Source organism: Phoxinus phoxinus (assembly GCF_949152265.1).
Source record: "Phoxinus phoxinus genome assembly, chromosome: 7".
NCBI lineage: Eukaryota > Metazoa > Chordata > Actinopteri > Cypriniformes > Leuciscidae > Phoxinus > Phoxinus phoxinus.
In genome coordinates, this window is record NC_136882.1 from 5,378,310 (window position 1) to 5,391,340 (window position 13,031).

A 13,031-nucleotide genomic window follows, 5' to 3' on the forward strand; every position below is an offset into this window, starting at 1 on the left:
TTGTTTTGTTTGTCATGTCCTAAATTTTTGTTTTGTTTGTTTTGTTTTTTGTTTTGTTTGTCTTCAGTTTTTATTTGTTTTGTTTCTTGTCTTTTTTCTTTCTTTCTTTTTTGCTTGTTTTTGTCTTTAGTTTTTCGATTTTTCTTGTTTTGTCTTGTTTTGTTTGTTGTTTGCTTGTTTTGTTTCGTATGTCTTGTCTGTTAGTTTTTTTCATCTGAGAACTGAAGATATGAATTGATTTAATGTTGCATCTTGTATCCAGCGCTGTAAACAGTGTAAACCCAGTGTCTGCTGCTGTTCTTACCCTATGGACCCCTGAGTATTATCTGTCTATCTGTCCTTCTCTTGTTCATGTCATAAAGCAGACAGGACACAGTCCATGCTAATAACACACATACACACACACACACCTGTTTTAGCAGCTCTTACAGAGACGTTCTGCGCTGGGCAGGTCTTTTCTCTCACACACACACACACACACACACTCCTGCTGCCAATATGACAGGTGAGGGCGTTAAACTCAGAAATGATCATCTTGATGTTGATAATTTGATGTTGTATGTGAACTAAAATTTGGTTCATCTCACAGACGAAAAGATGGATGAGACTAAGAAAAAGACGAAAAAGGTAAGATTATTTATGAAATAATTTTCTCTACATAAAAAACAAAAACCCTTCATTAATCAGGGTGTATCCAGGGAAAGACGATTGCGGTGTCGTACGGGACCAGGGACGGTTGTAACACCTTGAAATCCTCCCATCAGAAACAACCTGACGACACTCACTGTGCTCATGCTCAGTTAGTTTCCCTCATTCTTGCCAAAAAGGAGCCACATTTGAAACTTCCTGACGGAGTTATCTACAAAAGGTTGTTTTTGAGTAAAAAAAATACTTTTCTTTCTGATGTACTTTTTTGGATACTGTTATAAGATCAAATGTCTATGAATTCAAACAAGTATTATTTAGAATCACTGTTTTGTAAGCTAAAAATAAAAACAAGTGTCAAACTTGCAGTCAAGCTAGCTCACTGTCCCAGTGTCACCAACCAAGTGTCATTTAGGCCTATTTTTTAAAAACTAATCAAGTATAAAAAAAATTCCCGTTAATTTGCTAATTAAAAGTAAAATGAGCACTGTGCATTGCAAATTACATGTAAAAGTTTAAATGTAAACTTTTTTGAGGTGTTCTACCCATTAAATAATTTTCTTGCATTATAATTTGACGGTTGCACCTCTTTTTTTGTCATGTAGTATGAAAAAAAGGAATTCATTACTTAAAAACATAAAAATTGATAATCACAATAACATGATTGATAAATAATATTTTCCATTTTGCGTATATGATTGATTCATTATGTATATTTTAGACATGTTACAACCGTCCCTGACGTACAACCGTCCTGTACACTGGGACGGTTGTAACAGTGGAGAGACTGTATTAAAATCAATTTTGCAACCTGTACATATTTCATAAAACCACTTAAATACATTGTTTCAGCAGTTGACAGATTGAAGTTTATAATATAATAAATTGGTTATTCCAGTATAAATGGTTTTTGATGTATTGCTGTGTTACAGCTGTCCCTGGTCTCCCCCGCGAGAGTCCGTTGATGTGCAAACAAATGTGTGGCTTTCTCGCACTGGTCGCACATTGTGTTTACTCACAGACACATTCACGTATTCAGAATAATGTTTTGACTCGTGTATGTTGCTGTGTTTAGTGACTCTGAATGGATCTGAGTCCTGATAATGCAGTCAGGCTGAGGTGTTGGTTATGGGGTTTTGGCGTCTCCGTGTGGTCGTGTTCGGGATCGCTAAACTGATTGTCTAATATATAAACAAGGACACATAGCCTACTACACTGAACTCAGTGTTTTCTGTAATGTTTTTTAATGAGTGCTTTGGTGTGCATAAAAGTATGAATTATGGACTCCTTATATCAATTGGTTATTTGGAGGAGGAGCTTTTGGAGTCTCCAAATGTCTTTTTTTTGGAAAGACACATTTACCTTGAGAAAAGCTTGCAGAGAATACAGTTTTGTGAGAATCACCCTGGTTTACTTTGCTGGATATAGCAAATTATGTCAAAACGAACTGGTTAACAAGATAAATGGTGTAACGCTAAAGTGTGTGATTAATCGTGATTAAAAATTGTGTTCTCTTTCATCATCTCGTGTTCGAGATCCACCTATGGGAAGGGCATCCGTACCTGACCTCTGCAGAAGCATCCAATTGCACCAAGTCTGGCTAGACAGACAGAAGCGCGCAGCCAATGCCAGGTAAGGCCCCGCCCCCTTACCTAGTGGCATATAACGCCTGCAAGCGCTGCTATTCTCCAGTTGACATTCGCTTCTCGCGATCTCTGCACTGACACAGTTCGGTTGGATTACGCTGCTCACTTTCGTGTCTTCAGGAGGACATATCGCCTGATCAGCCTCCGTCAGACGTGACAGTCGTTTTTTCAGCCTTTCTGCTGTGTTCTGCATTCGGAGCCGCCCGCGCTCTCGCCGTTTTTCACCTGCTCCTCCTTCCACGGCTGCCCGCCACGGATTTTTCCGAGTTCTTCTCCGGAATGTCGCTGTCTAAACCTTCCGCTTCTCCGGGGAACAGCCTATCACGGGCCTGCCCGGCCGCGTGTGGTGCGCTCATCGCCGCTAAGGACCTTCACCCGTTCTGCGTGGTCTGCTTGGGCCTTAAACACGCTCAAGAAGCCTTGGAGAACCCGGAAAATTGCAGTCACTGCCTTATGCTGCCCAAGAAGCTTTTACGACGTCGTCTGAAAGTTGCAGCGACCCAGTGCTCCGAGCTCGGCCTCTCTGACTCGGATGGGGGACACGGTGACGACGACGCGCTACCGGGGGACTCCCGGGGCGCCGCCTCTCTCATTTGGGCTGACCAGCCCAATCCCGCATTCCCCGAAGAGGACATCTTCGCGGGCAACCTCACGCTCGTCGACGAACCGGCCGGTTCCGGCGATGAGGATGACGCGGCCCTTCTTGGGGTCTCAGAGGACGAGGAGGCCATCCCGCCCTCTGGCTTTCCCCAGGCTAGCGCCCACACGGCCTTGCCTCAGTCCATCCTCCTGGAAGTTTGTGAGCGAGCGGCCGCTCGCCTCAACATGGAATGGCCGGCTCCACAGAGCGCCACCGACCAGGAGAGGGATATTTACGACGGGAAAGTGCTGGGACCCCCTCCCGGTCCGAGAAAACAACTCTTCCCCGTCCTGCCAGCGTGCGCTAAGCACATGAGGCACAATTGGAGCGACCCCCTCGACTTCAAACACGGTCTCACGGGTCTTGAGGTGAAGGACATGGCAGCTCATGGTATGGGTGACCCCCCCGCTATCGAGCCTTCCATCGCCAGGCACCTTAACCCCGCTCAGGGAGGGCTGCTCGCTCCCCCGAAGCCGGTCTTGCCCAACAAGATGGACCGTTTTTCTGCCTCAGTTCACCAGGCCGCATACAAATCCTCGGCCTTGGCTGTCAGGGCCCTGAACGTCTCTTCACTCCTCTCCGCTTACCAGGCGGAGATTTTGGACGAATTAGGGCAACAGCTGGAAAAGGGAACTCCTTCTCTAACCTTGTGGAAGGAGATCCTCACGGTGAACGACCTCGTCCTCCGTAACGCTCGGCAGGCCGTCCAAGCCTGCGGGCGCTCTATGGCGCTTTCTGTGGTGGGAGAGCGCGCGCTCTGGCTTAACCTGTCGGGCCTTCCTGACAGTGAGAAGCGGCGCATCGCGGGCGCATCGGTGGAGCCCGGCCGGGCTCTCTTCGGCCCCGCCGTCGCATTGATGCAACAACGGTGTGACGACAAAAAGAAGGAGGATGAGGCCTTCAAGTTATGCCTTCCTAGGAAGGCGGCCCCACGCCAGGCACCCCCTGCGCGTTTGCCTAACCCACCTGCCATGGGACGACATTTCCACCAGGGCAAGGAAAGGCCCCGCAACAGACCCCCCGCCCCACGGCAGAATAACCCACCGCCTGCTAAGCACTGGGGAAAATCTACTCCCGCCGCGGCCGCGGCTGGAAGACCATCTAACCCTACCCCCACCGACTCGAAACGCAAGCGGCCTGCCTGATGTTCGGCCGGTGGGGGCATCGAGTCCACTTTCACGGGCTACGAGCCCTTTGGACTCTCTTCATGTCCAAGAACCCCTGTCCAAAAGACGCAGGGTCTCTCGCGAGGCTGCCCAGCCCATGTGTTTGTTGAACGTGTGTTCCCCCCTCACGTTCGAGGGGTCTGTTGTGAGGAAAAGTCACAAAGCAGTGTCACCACACCGCACACACTCACTTCCCCTCACCGAATTATTAAAGGCTTCGGCCCCAGTGTTCCCCCAACACAAAACACACAAAAAAACAAAAAACACATTAAAACAAACGAATCAAATGAATTCGTTACGGAGAGAGGATCTCTCTCCGCAGAGAGAATTCATCTCCCTGCAGAGAGAGAACATCTTTCTAAACCCCGGCATGCCGCCCCTAGTTCATCCACTAGATGGCGCCATTGCATCACAAATGAGTCAGCTGGGCTTACACAGCTCCGCTGCGGCTCGGGTGGGAACACTCGCGAGTCACGAACGGGCTTGGCAAGCGGTTTCGGCTCCCGAGTGGGTGATGCGCACTATAATGCAGGGCTACAGATGGCGTTCTCTCTTCACACACGGAAGAGAACGCTTCACACATTCTGAAAGAGGAAATATCCTCCCTCCTAAACAAGGAAGCTATTCAGGTGGTGCCCCCCAGTCTGATGAATCAGGGATTTTATTCTCGTTATTTCCTGGTCCCAAAGAAGGACGGCTCTCTCCGCCCTATCTTGGACCTTCGTGTGTTGAACAAACATTTGAGGAAATACAATTTCAGAATGCTAACTCATGGCTCGCTCGCCCGCGCCATAAAACAGAACGACTGGTTCACATCGGTAGACCTGAAAGATGCTTTCTTCCATATAAGCATTTATCCGCCACACAGGAAGTTTCTTCGTTTCGCCTACCAAGGCACATGTTACGAATTCACAGTTCTGCCATTTGGACTCAGTCTAAGTCCTCGCAGTTTTTGTCTGTGTGCGGAGGCGGGTTTAGCACCCATGAGAATGTCTGGTCTGAGGATTCTGACATACATAGACGATTGGCTCATAATAGCCGAATCGAAGGAGAAAGTGTTGCAGGACACCAGTGTGCTCGCGCACGTCACATCTCTCGGGTTCAGAGTGAATGTGAGCAAGAGCAATTTTACACCCAGTCAGAATGTCATTTTCCTGGGCTTGGAGTTGAACTCAGTCTCCATGCGAGCGCGTCTCTCTCAAGAACGCGTTCTCTCTCTAATGAACTGTCTATCGCAGTTCAGAGAGGGGGCGAGAGTGCAATATCGCACATGTCTCAGGCTGCAGGGTCTTATGGCTTCATCCATCCAAGTTGTGCCACTGGGACTCCTGAGAATGAGAGCGTTCATGAAATGGGTTTTGTCACTACATTTCAGCCCGATTCGCGATCTTTGCCGCTCTGTAATAGTGACGCGCGCCTGCTCGGCAGCCGTGCGACACTGGAAGAGCGCAGACTTTTACGCACAGGGAACCCCTCTGGGGACGGTTATGATGCGGAAAGTTGTGACGACAGATGCGTCCTTAACAGGCTGGGGTGCCACCCAGGAGGGCAGAACGGTGAACGGTCTGTGGCCGAGCAGACTACGTTCAGCGCACATAAATTATTTAGAGCTGTTGACCATTTGGAAAGCTCTGAATCATTTTCTGCCTCGCCTGCAGGGACATCATGTTCTCGTACGCTGCGACAATACCACGGCTGTGGCTTATATCAACCGTCAGGGCGGCGTGCGCTCGTCGAAACTTCACGCTCTAGCTTACAAGCTTTTGGTGTGGAGCAGACGGGTTTTCCTGTCGTTACGCGCGACTCATGTTCCGGGCATTCTGAACAGAGGTGCGGATCTTCTATCAAGGGGAAATCCAATCTACGGAGATTGGCGCCTTCACCCCCAGATAGTGGATATGTTATGGATGAGATTCGGACAGGCAACCGTAGATCTATTCGCCTCGCGCGAAAACTACCATTGTCCTATGTTCTTCTCGCTAAAGGACGTGGACGCACCCCTCGGGGTAGATGCACTGGCCCACCCATGGCCCAGAGTGCTGCTGTATGCTTTTCCTCCCCTGTGCTTGATAATTCCAACACTGGCCAGGGTGAGAGAGCAGAGCCTGTCTCTCATTCTGATAGCACCCAGGTGGCCCAAGGCACCGTGGCTGGCGGAGATAATCCCTCTGTTATATGCCGAGCCGTGGCGCCTCCCCCCACGCACGGACCTATTGTCCCAAGCGAACGGGGAGATTTACCACCCACACCCGGACAGGGTGGCTCTCTGGGCCTGGCCCGTGAGAGGACGAACCTAAGCGCACTGGGGCTTTCGCCGCGTGTGATTGCCACTATACAGAATGCCAGAGCCGTTTCTACACGGTCCTTATATGGCTGTAAGTGGCAAGTGTTCGAAGGGTGGTGTGATGGGCGTGGTCTCACATCTTATCAGTGCTCAGTTCCTGATATTTTGTGTTTCCTTCAAGACCTCATGGAAAAAGGGAGGTCTTTTTCCACCATTAAGGTCTACCTGGCTGCGATTTCGGCCTGTCATGTGGGCTTTGAGGGCTCAACAGTCGGGCAGCATCCTCTAATCCGCAGATTTATGAAGGGTGCCCGTCGCTCTTTGCCAGTCGTCAGGAGAACTGTTCCTGAGTGGGACCTCTCCATGGTGCTGGAGGCTCTGTCTCAACATCCTTTTGAGCCTCTGGGAAGTATTTCCCTTAAGCTGCTGTCCTTCAAGACAGCTTTGCTCTTGGCCTTGGCATCAGCTAAACGTGTCAGTGAGCTACATGCACTCTCGGTTCATCCCTCGTGCACTAAATTCTCTCTTAGTGGAGATAAGGTTTCCCTTAAGCCTAATCCGGCCTTCATGCCGAAGTGCTTCCCTGCGTTCACTTCGGAGGTGTTGGAGCTCTCCGCTTTTCACCCTCCACCGTTTTCCTCCCCGGAGGATCAGAGGCTAAATGCTCTGTGTCCTGTCCGTGCTTTACAGACATATATGACCAGGACCAGTGCGTTCCGGAAGAGCGACCAGCTCTTTATTTCATGGGCGCCCCCTCACAAAGGGAGTCCCATATCTAAGCAACGCCTCTCACATTGGCTTGTGAATGCTATAGCTGTGGCTTATGAATCAAAAGGAGTGCAGCCCCCAGGGGGCATCAGAGCTCATTCCACAAGGGGCTTAGCCGCCTCTTGGGCTTTGTTTAGGGGAGTGTCACTGCAGGACATCTGCTCCGCTGCCAGTTGGGCTTCTCCTCATACCTTTGTGCGTTACTACCGGCTGGATGTCACCAGAATTTCGGTAGCACATTCGGTTTTAGGGGTGGGGTCTTCTTAGCCCTTCCCTGTAACCCCGTTGGAAGTAACGAATAAGGAGTGAATGGGCCGGCTGGCCATGCACATTCCTCTCACCAAGCACGTATTTCCAATCCTTCCTGGGTGTATATATGCACATTGGTGTTGCTGGGGTTATTACCACATACATGTTTCATGTCCTGCATGTGCACAGCAGTTATGTGTGTGCGTCAGGATTGCAGGTTCATGATTATGGGACGTGTCTGGCACCGCCCCCCTGGGGCGACCGTCCTTCTCTGGCTTTCAGAACCTCACTGTGAGTGTATTGGGCAATCGGGGAGCTGTCCATGTCTCTCCCATAGGTGGATCTCGAACACGAGATGATGAAAGAGAACAATAGGTTACTGTCGTAACCCCGGTTCTCTGAAACATCGAGTGGAGAGATCCACCAGCTTTGCCCCGCTTGCCGCACGAGAAGCGAATATACTTACTGGAGAATAGCAGCGCTTGCAGGCGTTATATGCCACTAGGTAAGGGGGCGGGGCCTTACCTGGCATTGGCTGCGCGCTTCTGTCTGTCTAGCCAGACTTGGTGCAATTGGATGCTTCTGCAGAGGTCAGGTACGGATGCCCTTCCCATAGGTGGATCTCTCCACTCGATGTTTCAGAGAACCGGGGTTACGACAGTAACCTATTGATCTATTGACAGCCCTAAATATATAATGTGTATTTCCATCACAGGTCGGGTCTTAAATTTCATATAAGATAGTGTTAAAAAGCCTTAAATTGAACTTGTTTATATCTAGACACCCTGATTATGGGGCCAATAAAGATAGCAATATCTGAAATCCTTGTCCATGTGGAGACATGTTCTGGTCCCAAAAAGGGAAATGGATTAATAAACATATGTTTTTTGAAAACGTAAAAATGAACAGAATTATCCCCAAAAGCAATGTAAATCTTCCATAAATATCCTTCAGGACATTCGGGCGAATCCGCATTTGGAAAATAAATTCCTAAACAAAATTTTCTTTTATTCAGAATAGGCTACATGTTTTGTAGGGTTAGTGGGTAATAGTTATAATTAACTTTTATATATCAATAGAATTATATATATATTATATTCCCATTTAGACAGCCACTGTAAGTAAACGTGTCTGTGTTTATTTGACTTATCCCCCTGCCCCAAAGTTACCTCCAGATGACGTAGTTTCAACGGTGTGCTTGTCCGTCCTGTGTCGGTATCAGGAGGGTGCAGACTGTGACGCCAGACAACGTATTTTTCCGACATCTACCGCACGTCTAATGTTGACATCCGTGGGACCTCCGTGTAAGGGTTATTTATAGTCCAAATGTGTCGTTTGTGGACGTCTTTTCAACATAAATTTTTGAAAATTTTATGTTGTTTTACACAACTTCTATAACTGTAGTCCCATGTTTCAAAAGGGTGGAGAACTATATTAACTGTGTCTCTAGTTATCACGTGTGCTGAGACAATCAACTGGAGTTTTTGGAAAACGATCTTAAATAATTATTAATAATCTGTATTCATATGTATTAATCATGTTGATAACAACAATGTTGATATTTGTAAATAAAAAAGTAAATTTCCTGCACCTGTCATACACGTCCAAATGACGTCCAAAAAATTACCCATTTCAAAGGTCAAATGTTGAATGTCAATATGACGTCCAATTTGGGTCATGGTTGGACGTCCAAATTGTGGACCTAGTTTGGATGTTGAATATTGAATAGATGTCCAGAATTGGTCATGGACCGACGGACCCAATATAGACATCATGTCAATTTCCTGCACCTGTCTTAGACGTCCACATGGCATCACAGTCTGCACCTTCAGGGAACCAAAATCTGACTTCCAAACATGACGTAGAAAAGACCTCATTTGGAGGTAACTTTGCAAACCTAGATCATGTCAATTTCCTGCACCTGTCTTAGACGTCCACATAACATCCAGAAAATGACCTATTCCGGCGTTCAAATATTGAACATTATATTGACGTCCAGGTGGGGTCATGGTTAGATGTCCAAATAGCAGACCTAGATTGCACGTTGCATTAAGGTCAAAAATTGGTCTTGGACCGACTGACGCAATATAGACATGATCTGCCTGTCCAATAGACGTCTGATGTTTAGTGGGATTAAAGTGATAATCTCAATAAATCTGATCATGTTTATCACAGCTAAATAATGTCATTACATTGTCTTCCGCTTCAAGCGTTCAATCCTGTCTTTTCTCTTGTATATATTGCAGAAACATCCATCTTAGTTCGTATTTGAGGAACTAATAATAGCTATATAAAATAGAATAAAAGCTTCCACAAAGAAATATTACAACATGCACTATGCTATGGTGTGTGTAGCAGACGCTGATGTGTCGGTGTGTGTTGTACAGACGGCGGAGTGTTGTGGATTTCCAGTCAGCATTTTTTTCATCGTGGTGAACGAGTTCTGCGAGAGATTCTCCTACTATGGCATGCGAGGTAAGAGTGTGTGTGATTCTTCATAAAGAAAAGAGTAAAACACTGAGTGAACATAACTATTGCGTGTGTCATAACTGTTGCAGCAACTGTCAATCATAAATCAAAGTAGATGCAACGATATCATCATACAATAATGAAGAGCGGGCCGACAGAAACTGTCCTGGTGTTTATATCAGGATTGCTGGACCTTTGCATGTTGTACACAGTAAAAAACACTGTTGTTTTATTACTCAACTGTCGGGTTACTTTTAACCCAACTGATTTTTAACCCAATGCATTGGTTAAAATAAGCCACAGTTGGGAAGGTGCTACACACCATCATAGACTGTAAAGCACACCATAGATGAGCTACTCGTTGGGTTATTTTTCTCTTTTTCTCACAAGAGTTCAATTAGTCATTACAGACTTAAAAAAAAAATCACATTGATATTTAAAACATAATTTGACCAACGGCAAGTGTCTTTGTATGAGAAGCAAATATGAATTCCAAATTTCTTCCCTAATTTATACATTTTTGTAGCTAGTGCATTTGTTTTATTTTTTGCCTATATGGTTCAGGTTTCTTTTCATTATATATTTTGTAAATGAGCTATGTGCAGTAATTACTACAGCGCCACCTAGAGCGTGTGGCATGCCGTTGCTCTCGCTGTGCTTGATGTGAGAATATCCTCCTCAAGTGTAGATCTTCAGTCTCTGAGGACACGTTATGCTTTCAGAAATAAGCACTAATCACAAAAATCAATATAACACGGTACACTTCCAACACACTGCATCTAATAGTGCGTAAAACTGTGATGAATTGATGATGAGAAGTGTGTGTGTGTGTGTGTGTGTGTGTGTGTGTGTGTGTGTGTGTGTGTGTGTGTGTGTGTGTGTGTGTGTGTGTGTGTGTGTGTGTGTGTGTGTGTGTGTGTGTGTGTGTGTGTGTGTGTGTGTGTGTGTGTGTGTGTGTGTGTGTGTCTCCAGCTGTGTTGGTGTTGTATTTCCGGTATTTTCTGCTGTGGGACGATGACCTCGCGACCTCCATCTATCATGCGTTTGTGGCGCTGTGCTACTTGACGCCCATCATGGGGGCCATCATCGCCGACTCCTGGCTCGGGAAGTTCAAGTAGGTTTTCTGGGAAGATCAGGATCAGAATCTGGGTTGCCAACTTCAGACAGGGGAAAAAACAGGACAATCGTGGTTCTTTATAGGAGAATGAGGGACACTCAAACTATTACATGTGTATCACATACATGTCCGTGTCTGCAGTTAAGTGTGTGTGTAAAAGGTTCTCAGACATAAACACATTTGTTTTGTGTAACCTATTTATGAATGATTTAATTCTAAAAAAGAATCATACAAAAAAAGGCACATTACACAAAAACCATCGTTCAACATAATAGCATTTATCTGAAATATAGCCTACAGCTTTTTAACATTAGACACTACACGTCACAAGTTTGGGTCAGTAAGAACTTTATAAGAAATGTTTCTAGAGCAGCAAACTCACATCAGCACATCATTCCCTCTGATAGGCTGCTTTTAGTTTACTTTAAAGTTTTAATCGTTTTCTTGTGTGGCGGGATGTTGGACTCATGAATAATAATCACACTGTTTGCATTCTCCAAAACTGATTTGCCGAAAATCAAAACACGGACCAAGAAAGTGCTGGAAGAGGATTCTGTTCACGAGTCAAACTGGTCTGTCCCAAAAGAAGGATTACTTCTCAATGTGTTATTGATGCGCGTGATTGGATGATGGCAGGTGGCGGGTGTCAGGTGGCGGGTGGCGGCTGGTGGGTGTCAGGTGGCGGGTGACGGGTGGCGGGTGTCGGGTGTCAGGTGGCGGGTATCGGCTGGCGGGTGTCGGCTGGTGGGTGTCGGCTGGCGGGTGTCGGCTGGTGGGTGTCGGGTGTCGGCTGGTGGGTGTCGGCTGGTGGGTGTCGGGTGTCGGCTGGTGGGTGTCAGGTGTCGGCTGGCGGGTGTCGGCTGGCGGGTGTCGGCTGGCGGGTGTCGGCTGGTGGGTGTCGGCTGGTGGGTGTCGGGTGTCGGCTGGTGGGTGTCGGCTGGTGGGTGTCGGCTGGTGGGTGTCGGCTGGCGGGTGTCGGCTGGCGGGTGTCGGCTGGCGGGTGTCGGCTGGCGGGTGTCGGCTGGTGGGTGTCGGGTGTCGGCTGGTGGGTGTCGGGTGTCGGCTGGCGGGTGTCGGCTGGCGGGTGTCGGGTGTCGGCTGGCGGGTGTCGGCTGGTGGGTGTCGGGTGTCGGCTGGTGGGTGTCGGGTGTCGGCTGGCGGGTGTCGGCTGGCGGGTGTCGGCTGGCGGGTGTCGGCTGGCGGGTGTCGGCTGGCGGGTGTCGGCTGGTGGGTGTCGGCTGGTGGGTGTCGGGTGTCGGCTGGTGGGTGTCGGGTGTCGGCTGGCGGGTGTCGGCTGGCGGGTGTCGGCTGGCGGGTGTCGGCTGGTGGGTGTCGGGTGTCGGCTGGCGGGTGTCGGCTGGCGGGTGTCGGCTGGCGGGTGTCGGCTGGTGGGTGTCGGGTGTCGGCTGGCGGGAGTCGGGTGTCGTGTTGCTGCTGTTTGTCAGGGGTTAGATCAGGGTAGTGGTCAGTAAACGGGACAAACCAATTAGGCCCAATATACGGGACGTCCCGGCTAACTGACCTGTTGGCAACCCAGAATCTGTGAATGCTGTTCAGAAAGGCTGTCGTGTGTGTGTGTGTGTGTGTTTCAGGACGATCATATACCTGTCTGTCGTGTGATGGTGTGTGTGTGTGTGTGTGTGTGTTTCAGGACGATCATATACCTGTCTGTCGTGTGATGGTGTGTGTGTGTGTGTGTGTGTTTCAGGACGATCATATACCTGTCTGTCGTGTGATGGTGTGTGTGTGTGTGTGTGTGTTTCAGGACGATCATATACCTGTCTGTCGTGTGATGGTGTGTGTGTGTGTGTGTGTGTTTCAGGACGATCATATACCTGTCTGTCATGTGATGGTGTGTGTGTGTGTGTGTTTCAGGACGATCATATACCTGTCTGTCATGTGATGGTGTGTGTGTGTGTGTGTGTGTTTCAGGACGATCATATACCTGTCTGTCGTGTGATGGTGTGTGTGTGTGTGTGTGTGTGTGTTTCAGGACGATCATATACCTGTCTGTCGTGTGATGGTGTGTGTGTGTGTGTGTGTGTTT

The 13,031-nt window shown here is 48.2% G+C and overlaps 1 protein-coding gene across 1 annotated transcript in view; it reads left to right on the top strand.

Moving 5' to 3' along the window:
* Positions 1 to 482: 482 nt before the first annotated feature.
* The window catches only part of slc15a1a (solute carrier family 15 member 1a), a 31,336-nt gene continuing 18,787 nt past the window's right edge, over positions 483 to 13,031 (top strand). Inside the window, exons 1-4 of the mRNA XM_079619899.1 lie at positions 483 to 505; positions 590 to 627; positions 9,786 to 9,873; positions 10,840 to 10,981. Coding sequence (XP_079476025.1) covers positions 499 to 505; positions 590 to 627; positions 9,786 to 9,873; positions 10,840 to 10,981 — 275 coding nt within the window. The 5' untranslated portion in view covers positions 483 to 498. The remainder of the gene's footprint in view (positions 506 to 589; positions 628 to 9,785; positions 9,874 to 10,839; positions 10,982 to 13,031) is intronic.